Source organism: Muntiacus reevesi, chromosome 8 (genome assembly GCF_963930625.1).
Source record: "Muntiacus reevesi chromosome 8, mMunRee1.1, whole genome shotgun sequence".
Lineage (NCBI taxonomy): Eukaryota > Metazoa > Chordata > Mammalia > Artiodactyla > Cervidae > Muntiacus > Muntiacus reevesi.
Genome location: NC_089256.1, coordinates 48,959,122 through 48,980,581, shown reverse-complemented (window position 1 = coordinate 48,980,581; position 21,460 = coordinate 48,959,122). Strand labels below are relative to the sequence as shown.

Sequence of the window (21,460 nt, the reverse complement as noted above, 5' to 3'; positions counted from 1 at the left end):
TCCTGAGATTAAAAGGCAGAAGACTAGAACAGCTAGAAACACTTAGAACAAAAGAAAAGGGCAATACAAAAGAGAAAAGGAAGCTGTGGCAAGGTGGCAAAGAAAAGGTACTGCAGCAGAAAACTGGCAAAGGGGGGTAATGTAAAGAACTGAGCAGAAAAGAGAAGGAAAACCATACCGTACATACAAGAGCTTAAGGGAGTTGTGTGCATGCTTAAGGGAGTTGTGTGCATGCTAAGTTGCTTCATCATGTCTGACTCTTTGTGATCCTGTGGACTGTAACCTGTCAGGCTCCTCTGTCCATGGGATTCTCTAGGCAAAATACTGGAGTGGTTGCCATGCCCTCCTCCAGGGAGTCTTCCCCACCCAGGGATCGAATCCATGTCTCTTGTGTCTCCTGCATTGGCAGGCAGGTTCTTTACCACTAGCAACACTTGAGAAGCCCCAAGGAGTTAGGTATAATAATAATAGTCATACCTAACTAATACATACTTAATACATACTATATCTACATAGAATACAAGCTATATCTATTAATAGTTCCCTTATTCCAGTATAATACAAATTACATCAACATATGAATTCTAAAGAGAAGGAAATGGCAACCCACTCCAGTATTCTTGCCTGGAGAATCTTGAGGACAGAGGAGCTTGGAGGGCTGCTGTCCATAGGGTCTCACAGAGTCGGACACGACTGAAGCAACTTAGCAGCAGCAGCAGCAGCAGTATGAATTCTAAAAATACTCTTCTGAAAAGCAACAGCTGATGCCAAAATCAAAGACATTACAAGGAAAGGAAACACATCAATATCACTCATGAAAAAAGAAACAATATCCTTGACAAAATATTAGCAAACTAAACCTAACAATATATAAAAAGGATAATACAGGGACTTCCCTGATATGCAGCTGTGACTCAGATGATAAAGCGTCTGCCTGCAATGCGGGAGATGCGGGTTTGATCTCTGGGTCGGGAAGATCCTCTGGAGAAGGAAATGACAACCCACTCCAGTATTCTTCCCTGGAAAATCCCATGGATGGAGGAGCGTGGTAGGCTACAATCCATGGGTTTAAAAAGAGTCGGACACAACTGAGCGACTTCACTTTCACTTTCCTAGTAGTCCAGTGGTTAAGAATCTGCCTGCCAAGGCAGGGGACACAGGTTCAATCTGTGGTCTGAGGTCCCAAGTGCCATAGAGCAACTAAGCCCAAGCACTACAACTATTGAGCCCCACACCTAGAGCCTGTGTTCCACAAGAAGAGAGGCCACCACAATGAGAAGCTGGTGCCCCGCCAGTAAGAGTAGCCTACACTCGCAGCAACTAGAGAAAGCCCGCATGCCGCACTGAAGACTCACTGCAGCCAAAATAAAGACTTTTTTTTTTTTTTAAGGATAATACACCATGACCATGTAGGTTTATCCTAGAAACGCAAGGGTGGTTTAACATTTGAAAAGCAGCCAATATAATTTACCATATTAATAAACTTAGAAAGAAAAACCATTTGGTCATCTCAGATGCAGAAAAAGCACTAGATAAAATTCACCATTCACTCATAACTAAAACTCTCAGCAAACCGGGAGTAGAAGGGAACTTCCTCAACCTGATAAAGGGCATCAACAACAACAAAAAAATCTAACATCATACTTAATGGTGAAAGACTGAATGCTTTCCCCTTGGTGTTGCGAACGAGACAAAGATGTCCACTTTCTCCATTGTTATTTAACATGGTACTAGAGTCTATAATGCAAGAAAGATAATAAAAAGCATACAGACTGGAAACAATTATGCTGAGTAAACAATCCAGATATAAAAAAGAGTTTATACTGTGTGATTCCACTTATATAAAATTCCAAAAATGCAAATCTTTAGTGACAGAAAACATATCAGTGGTTGCTTAGGTAGAGGTTGGGGAGAGGGATTGTAAAGGCACATAGGAAATCTTTGGGAGATGATAGACAAATTTATTATCCTGATTATGGTGGTATTTTCACAGGTATATATTTCACATGTCTACAAACTGCACACTTTAAATATGTGTGCAGTATTTTATTGTCTGTCAGTTATACCTCAATAAAGCTGAAAAAAGGAGGGGACTTAAAATATATATCAAACTAATAAAACTGAGTTAAATATATGAGTTGTGCTTACCTTTGAAGAGAATATAGATCTCTGTGCACATTGTGAAAAGAGAGCTAGCACATGTTAATAGGTATGGCGTTGTTAAGGTTGCCAGATTAGCAAATAAAAGTATAAGACTCCCGATTAAATTTTAATTTCAGATAAACAACAAATAATTGCTTAGTATAAATATATCCTAAATATTACTGTAATATTCTGTGATAAAAAAAATTGCTGTTTATCTGAAACCTGGGACAAAACTTATACTAAACAATTATTCATTGTTTACCTGAAAGTCATATTTAACTGGTTCTGTATTTTGTCTGGCAATCCTAGACATTGTCTTATCTACATTGTATGAAATTAAGCCTCCAAAAGGGGCAGCTGCTTGAATTCTGTTTTTTTGACTTAGGTCTGAAGACTTAACTGCTGAACTGAAGACAAACGCTGTCCGCTCAGTGTCAAAGCACATGTTCAGCAAATATTCACAGTACATGCTCAGAAAATGTTTTTTCTTTGCAAGCTACATGAAGATAGGGACAACATTTATCTTGCTCAGCATTTTACCCTCCGGGCCTATTATAATGCCACTGCTCAATGAATATATGGTTAAATGAACACCTGCCTCTTGTGCCCCAGCAAATTGCAGGGTTGACCTTTTATCTCCAGCCCTGTAACTGGCTGGTCAACTTCTTGGACATGCACCGGTTTTGATTTCTTGGCTTTTCTTCCTCTTCACTGTTGCTATGTATGTCTCAGGTTGCTCTTTTGTTTTGTATGGCTTTGTGTGTGGCCAATCTACCCTTAACTACAATGCCTCTTGTTTCCTTGTTTTTCCCTTTGGAATCAGGGTGATTGCTCTGAGACTCTGAAACCCTCAGCCCTTGGAGAAACACAACAGCTAGGATTGCTTCATGAAACCCCAGAGCATATTCCCTTTAGAGCTAAGGAGATTTGGTATGGGGTTTCAGTTTGGAGGAGAAGATCAGGATAAAAGGGAATCTTTATAAACTGGTGTGGGAAGAATTTTACACATTTGGGATTTTTATTATCTGTCCTGTATTGCCTGAAATACAAATTGTATCCATACTCTAAATGCATTAATTTTCTTCCATAAAATTGAGAACTTAATCCAATGTTCCTCCCTGTGGTTTGCTCCTACAAATAAGTAGTGATTGCAGAAGTTATTTCTAGTGGGAGAAGGATAGTATGTAGAAAAATATCTTGTGTTTAGAATATTTTAGAACTGTAAGGAATCTTAGAGATAATAAAGATTAACATATATTAAGTATAACTACTTCTTATTTTGAAGATGATTATGAAGTCCAGACACTCTCCCAAGTTCACAAGGTGAATGACTGAAGTGAGTGAAAACATTCAATAAAACCTAGGTCTCCCTGGTACTTCTCCACAATACAGTTGCCTAGTTCTTAGCAGTTGGGAAAGAGGTGGTAGCTGCGGAGTGGAACAGTAGTAAAATTAAGCACATTGTGAGAGGAGCGTACACGTTATTCTCCTTGACATGCTGAATATTATTCTTGGATCTTTTTGAGTCCAAACCTTCCTCCACCATTTAAGTTTCTTGTATCCCTTCAAAGGTGTGTCTTCACCTGATTCACTCTACTCTTATGGTTGTATTTTTCGTCTTGGGGAAAAAATAAGTACAGGCTATTGTGGGTTTGAGACACTTTAGATCACTGGCTGGTTTCTATGCAAAGAGAAATTTTAGGAAGTGCAGAGGGGGAAGGTGGCAGAGATTTCTAAATGAACAGGATACCTGTCCCTGATTTTTTTCTTACATGCAAATGTGTTAGATAGTTTAAACTGTTATGAGGATGATATAACTTAAATGCTTCCACACAAGCGCAGTTACTTTGGAGAAGGAGGTAAGAAGAGAGGGAATACAACGTTTTGTAAATAGGAAAAAAAAAGTTCTTATGCAGAAGTTCATCAAATATTAAGAAGTTTTCCCATAGGGATGATTAGAAAGAAATCGAATCCCCCTATCAATTTCCAACGCAAGTGAATTAGAGAAAAATGCAGCCAAATAAGCAGAGGTACTTACCCCTCTCCCAAGGGAAGGTGAGGTTTTAAGGTAGCTAGTACCGTGCAAAATGTTTTGAGTGTGCCGGCTGAGAAGTGGTATAGAGACGGGGAACGTTAGCATTTACTTTTATTAGTGTCGTGACGCAAGGATTGTCAGTGCAGGTATTGCTCTGCGTCCAGACGTGGCGATTCCGCATGCTGCAGGTGGAGATGACCAGGGAGAGGGGAGCTGAGGCGCAGTTCTGCCATTCACGCTCGCAGGGTCGGCCCTGCCTCTGCGGCTGCATTGCAGTGGGGCTGTGAAAGGTTCATGTGTACCAAAGCTTACGGGGCCTTTCTGTAGCAGAGGGGACTCGAAGGGCACGGAAGAACATGATCTCATTTAAGGCATGTGATTCTGAGGTGTTCACGGTCCAGCATAATTCCGGCAGAAAGGCGAACAGCTAAAACGGCGGCTCTCACTATCAGCCAGAGCGGCGGATGCAATGTTTTCTCCTGTCCAGAAAGGGGCGCTAGGACCCAGTCCCTGCAAGGGGGTGGGGCCACTCTCGCAGGTCGCTCGTCTCTATGGTCCCCACCTCCCCCGCCGTCAGACGCGCGTGGGGGGGCGCGGACTCCGTCAGCACGCGTGCGCGCTCTCGCGGTGCGGATAGTCTGCGTGCGTGAGTGGGAGGTGGCAGGCCTCAGCCTCTGGCCTTCTCGTCTGACTGTTCCCTCGACGTCTCCAGCCATGAACCGGTTTAGTACCCGGTTAATGGGAGCCACCGCAACCCCGCCGCCTGCGCCGCCGAAAGCCCGCAGCAATGAAAACCTGGACAAAATTGATATGTCTTTAGGTGAGGAGCCGAGTCGGACCGAGTTGGAGTGGGAGGAGGTGTGGGTGGAACCAAATACCGTGGTTTGTGGGGGAAGGGGCGGTTAGGTGCAGTTGTCGCTGGAGTTTTCTTGCGGGTGGGCGGAACCAAGCGAGGGCTGGTTGGGACGTGGGGGCGGGGGAGAGCTCGCAGGTGTCGGGGTCAAGTCCGAGGGCCTCGGGGATCCCCTCGGCCGGACTGTGTCTGAGGGGGCGGAGGGCGCTTTGGGTCGGGACTTTGGGGGGATCTAGGAGTGCGGACCCTCTTTCCCTTCAGAAGGGCGCTAACACTCGCGGGTGACCCCGGCTCTTTGTGAGGAAAACTCCGCGCGTCTCACCTCAGGCGTGTTCGGTGTGGGCGTTATCGAGGTGGGCACGGATCGGACGGAGCCAACCTTTCTGAGGAAGGCTCTTCGAGAGCCGGGCTGGTTCAGTTAAATCCGTGGTTCCAGAGAAGGGCTAGTTGGGCATTTTGCGCGCTTGGGCCTGTGCCTGGCGTCGCACAGAAGCGTCAAGAAGACCCTAGAGTTGGCCATTTCTGACGGGCGGCAGACGGCAAGGCCACCGCGAGGAGCTTGACAGAAAAGATCCTTAGAAAGGACTTCATGGGATGGTGATGTATTAGGCGATGCCCAGAAAAGCACTTTCTCCTCATCCAGTCGTTCAAGTTAGCAAATTAGAACAAAACGAAGCGAAAAGCAAGGATGGTTTATGTGGGTTGATGGGACAAGTAAAGCATAGGACCTAGAAGAGTTGGAGTGGCTTGGTGACAACTAGGTAAAAAGCAGGAAGATGGGCGATTCTGTTAAAAATTCAGACCTAACACCACGGAGGCACTAGTCTGTTTGGCTTGATTGGTTTAAAAGTAATGCTGTTTTTATCGGGATTTAGGTTATGACATTAGATATGGTTAGCTCTGCCTGAGGCCTACAATTTTTCGGATATTTGAAAAGTTCTGGGAAATACAGAGGGGCTTCCCTGTTACCTCAGCTGGTAAAAAAAATCCACCTGCAATGCAGGAGACCCCTGTTCGATTCCTGGGTCGGGAAGATCCCCTGGATAAGAGATAGGCTACCCACTTCAGTATCTTTGGGCTTCCTGGGTTCGATTCCTGGGTTGGAAAGATTCCCCTGGAGGAGGGCATGGCAATCCACTCCAGTATTCTTGCCTGGAGAATCCTCATGGACAGAGGAGCTTGGTGGGATACTATCCATGGAGTTGCAAAGAGTTGGACACGACTGAGCAACTGACTAATAAGCACAGCACAGGGCATACAGAAGTGTAACTTTTCCAAGGAGGGTATTTTTCTTTTTTGTTGTGTTTCTTTCTTTTTTTTTTGCAAGATTTTTAAGTCATTAAGTCAAGAACTCTTGATTTCTGTTGTTGCCTAAGTTAGAACCCAAGATACGAATTAAGCAGATCATCAGAAAATCATAGTCTTGCCTTAATGCTAGTCAGCAGTGACCTGTAAATACATGAGAAATCTTTTGAACTAAGGCCAAGGAAAAGTATAGTAAATATTTAGAGTGCTTACTACCTGCCAGGCACTGGACTAAGCATTTTTATATGTATGTTAAATTATCCCAGTGGTAACCCTATAAGGTATATAACTGTTTGATGAAAAGCATGGAATACCAGACTGTCTCAATTCAAATCCTGTCTCTGCCACTTATTAGCCATTTGATCTTGGGCAAATTGCTTCTTAGTGCCTCATCTGTAAAAAGGTGAGGCCCTACCTCAGAGGGTTGCTGTAAGTGTTAAATGAGTCAATAGGCATGGATAAACTGCTCAGAACAGTACCTGGTACACTGTAAGCACCATATTTACAAACATACACACACTATATAAGCGACTGTTGTTATTTCTGTTTTATGAAACCTAGAGAAATTAAGTAATTTGCCCAAGTTGCACAACAAGTTAAGGATGGAATCAGTATTTCAGGGCACCATGCTGTAGATGTTAAAAGTGCGTTTTCATAACCAATATATTTCTTAAGTTTCTAAGTTTTTTGTATGCATTTTGTTTGGTAATTAGGGTGTTCAAGTGAAGAAAACTGAGGGATAATTCTCTTTGACGGTAGAAATGAAATGCAATAGATAGCTAAACTAGAACTTGGTCTCTTTTCTCCCTTAAGAACATGCAGCATTCTGTTAGGTGCCTTTTTTTTTTTAAGTGAATTTCACAGAGAGGTGATGAAGAGACAGGTATTTTAAGTAATTATTATGTTTTGTGACTATCCCACTTTATCCCTGATAAAATGAATATCCCATTTTATCAGGCTTGCATAGGTTTTAGAATTTAATTTTTTGTTTTGTTTCTAACTGTGGCTCTGTCAGGTTTCTGTGACTGTTCACATAGAATTATCTACCAAGGCTATCAATAGCTGGCCTCATTGTGACTCAGTTTCTTAATTTGAAAATGGGGATTAAAGTAGTTACTTCATGGAATTATTGTGAGAATTGAATGAATACATGCTTTAAGAACCATCTTATTAGTACTCAGTTACTATCTCTCCTTGATTAGGAGAAAGCCATTTTCTTCTTTAGATTGGAAGAATCTTCTGTGTCATAGTAGCTCCATTTAATTTGAGGATTTAGATAATAAAATGCTTAAATATAAAACATAATTTTATATTTGATATGCTTTGCTACTTTTAATTTTTAGTTTATACTCTATAAAGCCCTATTTTTAAATCAGCCTGGTTAGTCAGAATTATACTCTGCCTTTTCTTGTTTTGTGGTTCCCAGACCAAATTAATTTTGGAGGGGGAATACTTTCATGACTCTGAGATTTCAGACTTTGGTGAAGAATAAGTAGCACCTTGTTAAAGGAAAGTGGTGCTTCAAAAGTAGTGGCTTTCTAACTATATTTTCTTTCTGCTTACTGAGAATTTAACATGTTCATGCCTCTGAGATTTGTGAGATCTTTGTATTTTATAAAAACTTTTTGAGTGCCTTTAACTTTGATAAATTTTTTTGTAGCTGAAAGATTTATCTCTTCTTGAGATTTGAATTATTTTATATGACTATTTGTTTGAATGTAATTTAAATTCTTAAATGTGAAAGATGGGTGAGGTACAGTAGTGCTCTATGTGAAAAGATCCCTATATATCCTTCTTTGACTTTAGAAAAGACTGTGGTTAGATTGATACAATTGTTAAATTATTTGTATTTAGAGCAGTTTGGAAAAAAATAACAGGTTTGTTAGTTTTGGTAATTTTATTTAGAAGTGTTGACAGTGTTCAGTTTTTTGGTTTATTTGCTATAGTTTCAATTCAGAAGTGGAGTTGGAACTTTAGAGAAATTGCATGAATATTCTTAAATGTGTATTTTTTGTCTGCTAGTAATCTCCTTTTAAGATATGTAAATAGGATCTGGAGTACATTTAGTTTCCTGATCGTTACATTGTTCTTTTGTGATATTAGAGCAGTGTGTTGTTTGTGAATTACCTTGGGACAGTTTGAAAATGTTTTTGTAGATAATGAGACTTAGAACAGTGCAGAGGGAATTCTCTAGAGGTTCAGTGCTTAGGACTCCAAGCTTCCACTTGGGACACGGTTTCCATCCCTGGTCCAGGAATTAGATCCCACAATCCCATGTGCCCCTTGGCATGACCGAAAAAAAAAAGAGACAGAGAGAGAGAACTGTGTAAAAAGAAAAATAAGGTAACCCTGAATTGCTTTGCTAAACAAGCAGAGAACCAGTAGTGTTTTCTTTTTGTACTGTACCTTTATTATGGTACTTATTTACTTATGTGTCTTTTGTGTTCATTATTTACATGTCTGTTTCCTTCACTAATTTTAAATTTATTGAGAGTAGTCATATTTTACTTTTGTTTGTTTCTATTATGGAACAGCTTGCCACATATATTCATTGCACCATAATATATACACAGTAAAGATTTGCTAATTTGAGATGAACTTAGAAATTTAGTTTATGAATGATTTATTATTTGACTGCCAGTGGTTTTATTGAAAGGTGGTCATCTTTAAAACTGGAGACTTCTTTGTTTATAGAAGATAAATACAGATAATTTTTATAAACAGGTTCTGCTTATTTACATTTATTAGGGAAAGAAATACTATGAATAATGGAAAATTTCATTAATTACTAGCTCTGTTTTGGTCTGTTGACTTCAACTTTTCCTATGAAACCTTTCTTCACTGCTCCAAATATATTGACTGATTTGAGCTTTTATGTTCTTAGAATTATTATCCTTTTAAGGAAGTGCTTCCAAAGTAGAAAAGAAGTTAGGGACATAGGAAATCTGTCAACTAGAAAATGAGGCTGAGTAATTGAGTCATTAAGTTAAGATGAAGATAATCATCACATTTTGTCTATCACAGATGATATCATCAAATTGAATCGAAAGGAAGGAAAGAAGCAGAATTTCCCGAGGTTAAATAGAAGACTTCAGCAAAGTGGTGCCAGGCAATTCAGGATGAGAGTAAGATGGGGTATTCAACAGAATTCTGGTAAGTTTTGCAAGTAAGCTTTAATAAAGTGCCAATTATTTATGGGTTCGTAGTATGCTATCTTTGATGCATACTTAAAACATGGAGGAAATATATCAGTGATTTCTGTTTTTCCTCTCTCAAGGTTTTGTTTAATCTTACAATCTGGTAGCAATTCAAGTTTCCTTAAATAGGTGATTAACTGGTGTGTTTTAAAAACATTAAGTCATTTTAAAGTAAGCTCAGTATATAAAGTCTTTATTATTTTTAGGGATATAGATTTGTAAAGGATCTTACATACCATAAAGTCTCAGTCTCCTTCGCAGTTAGATGTTAGTCTGTCTGATGGATGACTGTGTTACTCTAGCTTAAATACATTCAGTGGGAGAACATACCACCTCACAAGATAGCTTATTCCATTATTGGAGACATACTGTTTATTAGAAAATTCTCTTAATTTGAATTAAATCATGCCTTCCTGTTAATTCTATAGAGTTATAGGAAACAAATTACCTTTCTTATATGAAAACCTTTTAAATACATGGAGACTGCTATTTTGCATAGAAAATTATTTCTAGGTTACTTGTCTTATGCAAGATCTTTAGGATTTTGTTAAAATCTCCAAAGGTAACGAGGAATTGAATGCTTTAGATGTGGTCTATTATCTTGGAACTCTACATATACAGTTATTTTTAGTAATCTAGAAGCTTATTTATTTATAACATCTTGTTCCAAAATGAACTTAAGGCAGTAAGGGAATACTATTAATTAAATGTGACTCATTAACTTTTTTAGCAGTTGCATCAGCATTTTAGAATAAACATTTGTTCAGATTTTTAAAACTCAAGATCTTTTTTACACATGTGAAAAAATGTTTGATAAACTAATTCTTAAGTTGATTTTTGTTCTATATATGTTAAAAAAACATAACAAGTAATCTCCAATAAATTGAACATAATTAATCCTACATTTAACAGCTGATATGCCAACATATCCTCAACATATACCTATAACTAAAATTAGACTGTATAGAAAAATTTATTCTTTCCTAATAATTTTCTTGGGTAGCTGGAATCAAGAGAATAAATCTTGTGACAGGTATTTAGCTATAGAAAATTAATATTTAATTCCAGTGATTTATGTTTAGAGGTTTCTTATGTTACTCAACATTCCATATTTAAATATGATTTATATTACAATAATTTTTGAGTTCATAGAAGCCAGAAATATATTTGTTTATGCTAATCGTTTGTTAAATACCTGATAAATGCTCTGAACTGACCAGCTTGTTGGGGTTTGTAAAGGTGCAGTCTTACTTCAAGGAACTTCTGGTGACAGAGATAAGGTGAAAAACATTTGAGTTGAGAAATATCATAAGAGAAGGTCTGATTATAGTATAGGATTTTAGATAGGCATTTTGTGCTGAGATAATCAGTGGTGATTTAATCAATAAGGTGAAATAGGATCTCGTTTATAAAGGATCAGAAAAGCTTTCCTTTTACAGAGATTATGATCTGAGCGTTCAGCTAAAGATCTGCAAGTGCCTTAGGATCTTTTAAGATTGAATTTGTGCTTGTATGTTCTCCACTTCCATGTGACAGGGCCTAAAATAGAGCAGCTGCTCCTGTCACTGAATGTTCAGAGAGATACGGGATTTTCTTAAGCTCTGATTGGTTTGGATAAGTTCAGATTTCCACATTGTAATGTCAGTGAGAATGTTATCTTGAGGTAACAATAAGCAGAGAGCCCTTAGCAAATAATCATTTATTTTTGATGACTGAACACATAAGAGAATAAAGTTTTCCCAATTCTATTCCTGAAATGTAATTTAGTCACTCAATGCATATTTGTATAAACAACCTAAATGTTCTTCAGGGATGGAATACTATACAACAGCGATTCTCAATGTGTTGTCCAGAATCCTAGGGAATCCCCAGGACTCAAGGGTTGTAAACAGTCAAAGTTTTCTATAATAATAGTAAGACATTAATTGTGTTTTCAGTCGTATTCTCTCATGAATGTACAGTGGACTTTTCCAAAATCTACACAGCATGTGATCAAACAGATTGGATGCAGAAACAGAAAATTTCCTATTAAGCCACACACTAAAAAGATTTGCAAAAATGCAAATCAGTGCCTCTCTTCTTATTAAATTTTTTTGTTTAGGAAAATAATAATTGTTTTTCATTGAAAAATGTTTTTTGCCCTACATTTAGTGAGCTTTAAAATAGCATCATTATTAAATGTTTTAGTTTTCATTTATAGTATGGCTTGTTATTGTTATTTTTAGTCCCTAAGTCATCTCCATGGAGTTTTGTAACTCCATGGACTGTAGCCCACCAATCTCCTTTGTCCATGGGAGTTCCCAAGTGAGAATACTAGAGCGGTTTGCCATTTCCTTTTCCAGGGGATCTTCCAGACCCAGGGATTGAGCCCTCATCTCCTGCATTGACAGGCGGATTCTTTACCACTGAGCCACCAGCATACCACCCTTATAGTATGCTAAATTTCAGTAAACATAAACTCATGAAAGAAAAGCTCTTTGGGGTCCTCAGAAATTTTTTAAGAGGATGAAGAGGTCCTGAGACCAAAAAGGTTGAGAATGCTGTCTCTTTTAGATATAGAAGAGACAGGGAAAAGTTTGTGTGCTGATTTGAAAATGAGCCAGTAATACAATTGCATACACTTTGTGATAATGGTATTTTCTAGAAAATCCCTCAAATCTTCGTGTAAGTGGTCTGACTGCAGAAATTAATTTAGGCAACTGGATATGTCTGAAAGAAATTCATGAAGGAATTGGGCTGTAGATTCAAAAGAAAGATGTAAATTCCTGTGTCTAGGTTTAGTTCTCAACATTAGTTGAACCTATGGAGCTTTATAAATTAGACTGATATCTGGCTGCACTCCATTGCTACTGAACTAGAATCTGCAGAAGTAGGATCTGGGCATTTTTAAAGTTCCATATGTCCCTCTAACACATGACTAGTGTTCAACTGCTGCTCTGGTGAAGCTTAAAATGTGGAAGGCTCTTCATAGAGGTAATAGTTGAAGTAATGAGAATGAAGGGACTCTGGAAAGACAAGAGAACTTTCTAAAGGGGCTAAATGAATGAAAACTGAGAAAAGACTATTGCATGAAACATGACAATTAAAAGGTGAAAAATAGAACTGTTGCTAAAACTGAGGTTTGCTAGTGAAGTTTGCTCAGAGGTAGAAAAGGAAGGAGAAGAAAGGGATGATCTAGGCTTGTTAGAAGGTAAAGGAGAAGGCGTTGAAAAAGAAATAAGAGATTGTAGAAAGGTGATGAGAATGGGAACAGTGACTGTGATAGTCAGAAAGCTCCTAGGAATAGAATCTCCTTTTATTTGTGTGGTTTTTTAAATTTTATTGAAGTATAGTTGGTTTACAATATTGTGTTAGTTTCTTCTGTACAGCAAAGTGACTCAGTGATATATATTTATTATTTTTCATATTCTTTTCTGTTATGGTTTATCCCACGATATTGAATATAGTTCTCTGTGCTATATAGTAGTGTACCTTGTTGTTTATCTAGCCTATATGCACTAGTTTGTATCGGCTAATCCCAAATTCCCAATCCTTCACTCTCCACCTCTTTTTATTCTTGTTAATGAGATTTTTTTCATGAGTCTTTCTCATCTAAGCCTCAAACTTTGGTATAATAATGGATTCCTGCTCTCTTCAAACTTTCTCTTTATTCTACTGATCCACTCTTTCTTTTGGAATACATTCAGATTTCTTTGTTCCTCTCTCAATCCCTTATCATGTTATGTTTTAGAGTTGCAATGGCATCCAGAATGGTTTCACTGCCTTCTGTCTTTCTTCCATTCAGTATAGGGTACTGCTTCAAGACTGATATAATCTAATCATGAATTCCATGACCCCCTCAATTCCTGTTCAAGTATAGTCTTTATCCCCACTTAGAGCCCTCTTATTTGTGCCTACCACATCCATTCACTTCTTATCCTTTTCTCTAGACTGTCTCTCAGTACACTGTGCTTGCCTATGTCTTTGTATTGTACTTGTCACTGTTTGCCTTATTCCTTATTCACATCGTTTGTGTTTTATAGCTAGCTCAGGGCCTGCCTTTTCTGTTATAGCTGTTTTTTTTCTCTTTGGAAATGTACCAGATTATATTCTGCCTTTTATTATTCTTTAATTGTTTGGAAAAGTGTTCAATTTTTTGAGCCCCAGAAATTTGCACTTGGATCATGACTCTGCCATTTTCTAACTATGACCTCTGGGTAGTCACTATTCTTTGCCTTATTTTACTTGCAAAATTGAAATGTTAGCATCAACTTCATCAAGTTCCCATTTAAAGTACTCAGAACACAGTACCTAGCACAGTAGTAGATGCTTCATTATTTAATACAAATAAAAATAGCAAGTTGTTACAGATTTAATTTGAACTAGAGGCTTCCCCAACATGCTTGATCTTCATTTGGTTGCAATTCTAGAAGGAAATCACACATAGAGTAGCAAAGTTTGACCCTAATATTTTTAAAAGTTGTATCTCTGTTGCTTTTTTGCTGATTATAAAAGTAATAAGATCATTACTTTTAGTCCTAAGGCAGAGCACCCAAAAAAGGAACAAATCTACATGAATTCCCCACCATACTGAGTTGCCATGCAGATAGAATTCACTGGGAAGTGATCTGTAGGGATGAGGGAGTTTTAAATTACTTGAGGATGATGAGCAGGGTCAAAGTTAGAGTGATACCTGGGACTAGATCTAGATAGATACCTAGAGCCTAAAATTTAATGTGTCATTCATTCTCAAATTTTGTGCCTTAGGCGCCTCTCTTCCTCACCATAGTCTTAGCTTGGGGGGAAGGGATAATGAGTGCCACTGACTGTCCTATGCCACAGAAACAAACCTTGAGTTGCACACACTAGAACTTGAAATAAAAGCTTCTAGAGTCCGTGCAGCACCCTCTACTGACAAAGCTTCATATTAAGCCAACTGGTAAGAGATATGTTCTAGAAACAGAAGTGGGGCAGTAAAGGCAATGAATTCTAAATGGTTCAACCATCGTAACAGGTTTTTCTAACTGCCTTGTTGAATTCTGGTCTCAAAATTGGTACACCGCAAAAAGCATTATGGAATTAGATATTTGAGAATGACATATACATGATTATTACTTAAGAGATTCATCACATACATTAGTCCTGAGAAATCCTACAGTAAACTATTTTAAGTTTATTTAGTTTGACTGTGAAGCAAGTTGTTAGACCTGTTATCACATTGAAGGTGTATAATATTATGCAAGATTCCATTCTAAAGACATTCCCCCCCAAATTAGAATTATGAATAGCCAATGTCACAGTTGTTACTTAGAATAGTCCTTTGGAATTTCTGGCCATTGCATTAAGAAGTAAAAGAATTCGAGGTGTAATTATTGGAAGGAAGAAGATGGTATTATTTGTGAGTAATATGATTGTCACTCAGAAATCCCAAGAAAATAATTTGAAAAACTGTTAGAACTAATAAGTGAATTCAGTGAGATAGCTGATTAGAAGCTATTCATTGAAACCTCAGTAGCTTTCTGTAATCCCAGGAATGACAGTATGAAAATTATTAATAGAAAAAAAAAAGAAAATTATTAATAGAAAGGAATCTTTTTTTGAGATTAATAACATATATGAAATACCCATAATAAATTTAATGAGAACTGTACAGGACCTTTGGGGGGAAAAGCTTGAAACTTTACCATGCCAATTTAGTGACCAAAGAAGACTTGAATGAGTGGAAAGACAGCACATTCCTGGATATTGTAAAGATATCAATCCTTGAAAAATTAATTATAAATTTAAAGTAATTCTTCTATCAAAACATCAAAGGAAATTAGAACTTGATCCTGAAAGACTGATTTATGAACATGACTGTTTGGGAATGAAAGATAGTAAAAAAAAAAAAAACAAACACATGGCAAGTGTTCATTATTGCTAGTAAACTACCAAATGTGATGAGTTTTTTTTTTTTTCCAAACATAAAGTGATAAAGGTTAAAAAGAATAATAGTCAAAGTAGTCAATGATGTGAAAAAATGGGCAACCTTATGTTCCTGGAAATATACATAAATATAGTCATTCTGGAGGAGATTTTTTACCAAAAGAATCAAAATCCTTAAGAATTTGCTTTACTCTTTGATACAGCATTTTGGACTTTGGAAATTTATATATTGAAGAAATGATCATGGATTTGTATAAAAATGTGTTATCTATAGTGTTATTGTAATGTTATTTATGGTGGAGTAATGCTAGAAGTAACTGAAATGATTAGTGTGAATATTAAAGGCATTAGAATTAAGGATGGCCAATATCACAGTTGTTACCTAGTGTAGTTCACAATATTCACAATACAGTGTAAACATAGACTACAAAGTAGTATTTTGAGTGTGAAGTATGCTTGCTGGAAGATTGACTTGGTCTGCTTTCTGGACCCACGATACTACAAAATTGTAAATTACCTCATGCAATACATTCTTTTGAGTTGCTTAAAAACAGTTGAATCTAAAAGTGTTAACTTGAAATATATGTGTATAAGTAAAATACTAGAAAAATGTAAAATGTTAATAGTTGTTATCTTTAAGTGGTGGCCTAATAATGGTGGTGACTTTTATATTCTTGTTTATACTTTATATGTTTTTAAGATTTCTGCAGTTGAACATGTTTACTTTTTCATAATTAGAAAATGAGTGTTTAAATAGGTAAGATATATAGTGGAAGAGTGAAGTCAGTAATGTCATGTGCCACAGAGATTAAAATATTCATTGGAGTTTACTGCAGACTTTAGCAAAAGCTGTTGGAATACAGTAAGACTGACAACAAAGAACCCAGATTGCAGCATAGTAAGTAAATAGGAGATAGTGATTCCACTCTAAATCAATGCCACCAAACAAAGTGTGAGGCACCTATTAATAATGTATTTTATTTAACCCAGTACATCTGAGATATCTTTATAATGTATGATTAATATGAAATTATTAATGAAATATTATATATTCTTTTGTTACATCTAAATTCACATTAGTCATATTTCAAGTACTCAATAAGCATATGTGGTTAGCAGCTGCACAGGGAAAGTTGAGACTGTTCTTTTTGTTGAGAGTAATTCTGAAGAGAAGATAGCTAGGAGGAAATGTGGGGATCCTCTAGTCCTTTGCAGTCCGTTAGCTGCAGCAGAACCCTTTTCAGTGCAGCTTATAAAATATAGTAATAATAAAAGAAGTGTTATATAATAATAAATGAAAAACTCTCATGTCCTCCACCCTACTTAAGAAATACAATGTCCTGTCACCTGTGGGCCACTCAGTTGATTCTTAGTTTGTTTTTTCCTCTTCTTCTACAGGTTTTGGTAAGAATAGTCTGAGCCGTAGAGGAAGAGTGATGCCTGGAAAGAGACGTCCTTATGGAGTTATCACTGGCCTTGCAGCTAGGAAAGCAACTGGAATTCGAAAAGGAATTAGTCCTATGAATCGACCACCTCTAAGTGACAAGGTAGGGAGCATGGTTAATCCTGAATCAGAAATTCTGGGACAAATGAATCTGTATTCAAAAGAGAAATAAGACTCACAGACGTAGAAAACAAACTTTCAGTTACCAAAGGGAATGGGGGGAAGAGGGATGAAATAGGAGTATGGGATTAACAGATACAAGCTACTACACAAAATGGATAAGCAACAAGGATTTACTGTATATCACAGGAAACTATATTCAGTATCTTATAATAACCTATAATAAAAATCTGAAAAATACATATATATTTACAGCTGAATTACTTTGCTGTACTCCTGAAACTAACACAATATGTTAATCAACTATATTTCAACTAAGGAAAAAAAAGAAGCTTTTATTTGTACTAATATTTTTGTGAATAAGCTTGAGAGAACATTTTATTTGAATATTTTGGTTTTTTAATGTACTTCGGGGCTTATATAAAAAATTTAATAATTAAATAACAATGATTGTCATTCATGAAGAATACCTAAACTTCCACATTATCAAATATAAACTTTTTTTTATAGGTTCTTGAGTTTCCTGTGCATGTGCCCCATACATACACGTGTGTGTGTATACAGTTTTTAACAGATTAGTGTGTGTCTGCAGTTTTTAATAGGTTATTGATGTATAATTTTATGCTGTAAAATTCATTTAAGTGTACAGTTCAGTGAATTTTAGAAAATTTAGAGTTGAACAATCATCACAATAATTAATTTTAGAAAAACATTTCTATCACTCTAAAGAGAAGTCTCATGTCCATTCACAGTCATACCCCATCATATGCCCCCAGGCAACCACTAATCTACTTGCTGTAAATATATTATAAATTTGCCTTTCCCACACATTTCATATACAGGCATACCTTGTTTTATTACACTTCACTTTATTATGCTTCACAGATACTGCGTTTTTTACAAACTGAAGATTTGTGGCAACCCTGCATTGAGCAAGTCTGTTGGTGCCTTATTTTCAACAGCCTTTGCTCAGTTTGTGTCTCTGTGTCACATTTTGGTAATCCTCACAATATTTTAAACTCTTTCATCGTATTTGTTATGGTGATGAGTAATCTTTGATGGTACTGTTGAGAAAAGATCACAACTCACAGAAGACTGAGATGATGGTTAGCATTTTTTTTAGCAGTAAAGTATTTTTAAAGTAAGGTATGTACATTCTTTTTTTAGGCATAATAATGTGGCACACTTACAGACTACGGTCTAGTGTAACTAATTTTTTATATGTACTGGGAAACCAAAAATTCTTGTGACTCAGTTTTTTGTGGTAGTTACTTTATTGCAGTGGTCTGGAACCAAATCCCCAGTAACTCCAAGGTATCTGTGTAAATGGAATCATACAGTAGTATGTGGGCTGGCAGTTAGCTGTATATGTTGAGGTTTATCATGTTGTAGCAAGTCTCAGTACTTCATCTCTTTTTATTATTGAATAATATTCCATTATATGGATATACTATATTTTACTTATTCATTCACCAGTTGATGGACAACATTTTCATTGTTTTCACTTTTTTGGGTATTGTGAATAATGTTGCTTACATCCCTGTAAGTCTGTAGGGACACAGGTTTTCATTTCTCTTGGGTAGATAACTGTTTCCTCTAGTTTATGTTTTTAATTAGAGTTGTAATTATTTACCCACTGTAAATTAACTACTTTTCAAATCTTACTTTTTATTTACATCTCAATGGAGTAAATTTCGAATTGGCCAAATAAAGCATAACTTAAAATAGTTTCACACATGGTTTTTCTTTAATTTCTTATGCTTAATAAGTCTGAGCCACCAAGGAATTTAATGTTCTACTCTTCTATTTTTTAACCTGTTTGGTTTCTCTGATTATGAAAGTAATACATATTTTAATTTAAAAATTCAGGACATGAATCATTTCTTAAAATATCTTAAGAATGTGTATTCTGGTTAACCACAACTCTCTTTACACCTTAACTTTTCAGTTCTGCTATCACCAACAGCTATCTCTAAAACTTTATCACAGAACTTGGTGCAGTAAAAATTTTAGATTACAACATGTGGTATAGTCTTTTGAGTTGTTTAAAAATAGTGAAAATTGAAGGTGTTAAATTATAGAATACTTATAAACTCTATAAATTATAGAATAATGTACTGAATGGCAAGATGTTTTTATTCAAAGACTGAAAGATTTTGGAAAAGGTATGGTTTGAAATTTCCTGTTTCTTAAGAACCTTTCTCTCAACCTGAATGTAGATTAATATCTGAACAGGAATGACATGGTACTTGTGAAGCAGATCATTTTCTAGCAATTTATGAAATTTCTTTTTATCTATAAATAACTTACACCATCCTTTTATATTCATTAAATGAATTACCCCAATACTTTAATATACTTAGAAATTTTATACCTTAAAAAAAAGTCCTGACCATAATTAGACATCTTGTTACTTTATCTCTTCCTTACCACAGTTTATATGAAATAGTAAGATTTTATTTCAATAAAAATGTACATTTTCTTACAGATGAAGTGAATTACTAAGTGGGAAGGATAACATACTCATATTACTAGTTTTTACTAAGAGAGCAAATGACTGCGCTAGGAGGGGAATGATCATCTATAAGAATGAATTTTTTTCTTTTGTTTAGAGAAAGCTTAAAGTATCTGCCAAGTGAAAGTTCTTAAGGAATTTTTTGACTGGAATATATCACCTTGTCAGTGTCAGTTCTATAAAATTTTCCTTTTAGAGTCACAATTTCCTAAAACTGAGGGTATGTTATGTTTTGTAGAACTTTTAACTGGAGTAATAGTACTAAACTATTTAGTACTTCTGTAAACGTAAAAAAATAACTGCATAAATAGCAGTTACTTTCTGCTAATGGGTAGTTTTGATCATTTGTCTGATTTTTATAGTTTATAAATACCTTATCTTCATACTGTGGAATTCAACAGTAAAATAGGAATAAATGTTAATGTGCAAAGACGGTGTGGATACATCTCAAAACATTATGCTGAGCAGAAGAATTCAAACACAAAATACTATGTACTATGATCCTGTTTCTTTGAAATTGTATAAAAGGCTGAACTAACTATAGTGACAGATCAGTCATTCCCTGAGGTTAGAGTCATGTGAGGGAAGGAAATTGCAGGGGGCATAAGGAAACATTTTAGGGTTAGGGTACTGTTTTATATCTTGGTTATGATGTGGTTACTTGATTACATGTACTTACCCAAATTTATCAAACTGTACACTTAAAATTTTATTACTTTAATACTTAAGTAATAAAATACTACTTTAATAGAACAACAACATTCAAATAGACTAAATATCTTAATTTCTTTCCCTCAAGGAATAATTTTTTATATCAAAATTCTATAGGGAAAACTTACTGCTAGATACTCTTTGTAAACACTTTTGTACACATATACAAACCTTAGACTCATGAACACAAATTCCCAATACATTAATGGACTGTTGACAGTTCTTGACCATGTATTCATCATTTAATTCATGTTGACTGAATACTCAGTATGTCCTAGATGCAAGAGATTCTGTATTAACAATAGAAAATCCCTGTCCTCATGGAGAACTCAAATAAATATTAAATAATTTATCACACAAATAACTAAATGATTATAATATGACAGGTATTTTGAAGGAAAATTACATGTGACAGTAACATTATAGAAGGAACTTTTACATTTACCTATAAAATGGTCTTTGGTGTTTCTATTAAAGACAAAATATTAAGCTCGGAATGGGCTATCATTAGTCTAATTTCATAGCATTTCTTCTGTATGGTTGATATTCTTTATTCCTGCTTTTACATTTCTTTTCTAAATGTTCACGAAAATGAAGACTATCATAATTTTTATGTTTTTTAATTTGTGTCTTTGGGATACTGCTCATATTTTTAAAATACAAGGGAATCTAGATTAAGTAAAAGATACAGTTTATATTGTCAAAGACTTTTGAAAAGCCTTCATAGAAAATATGGAAACCTGAATTACTCTTTAATGATGGACTGAATTTTTGTGGAGAGAGAAAAAGTGGACATTTCATGTGCTAATCTTCTATGACATTTAATTTTTTTAATTTATGTTTTTCTATTCAGGTTTCTTTGCTATTACAACCTCCCTTTTTTCCTTCCCACACATTTGTTTTGGAAATTAGCTCTCTCTTTTTTTTTAAACTATTTGTATTGACATACAGTTAATTTATAATGTATTAATTTCAGGTGTAGCAAGTGATTCAGGTGTATGTTTTCAGATTATTTTTCATTATCGGTTATTACAAGATATCGACTATAATTCCCTGTGCCATACAGTAGATCCTTGTTTCTTTTTTATATATCGTAGTATGTATATATTAATCCCAAACTCTTCATTTATCTCTCTTCCCCTTATTTGCTATCCATTTGATAACCAGAAGTTTGTTTTCCATGTCTGTGAGTCCATTTCTGTTTTGTAAATAAGTTCATTTATATCATTTT

The 21,460-nt window shown here is 35.9% G+C and overlaps 1 protein-coding gene across 1 annotated transcript in view; it reads left to right on the top strand.

Annotated features, from left to right (window-relative positions):
• The first annotated feature begins 4,788 nt into the window (after positions 1-4,788).
• FYTTD1 (forty-two-three domain containing 1) overlaps positions 4,789-21,460 on the top strand; it is a 28,996-nt gene continuing 12,324 nt past the window's right edge. The window contains exons 1-3 of the mRNA XM_065942508.1: positions 4,789-5,000; positions 9,363-9,491; positions 16,838-16,986. Of these exons, the coding sequence (XP_065798580.1) occupies positions 4,895-5,000; positions 9,363-9,491; positions 16,838-16,986 (384 nt within the window). The 5' untranslated portion in view covers positions 4,789-4,894. The remainder of the gene's footprint in view (positions 5,001-9,362; positions 9,492-16,837; positions 16,987-21,460) is intronic.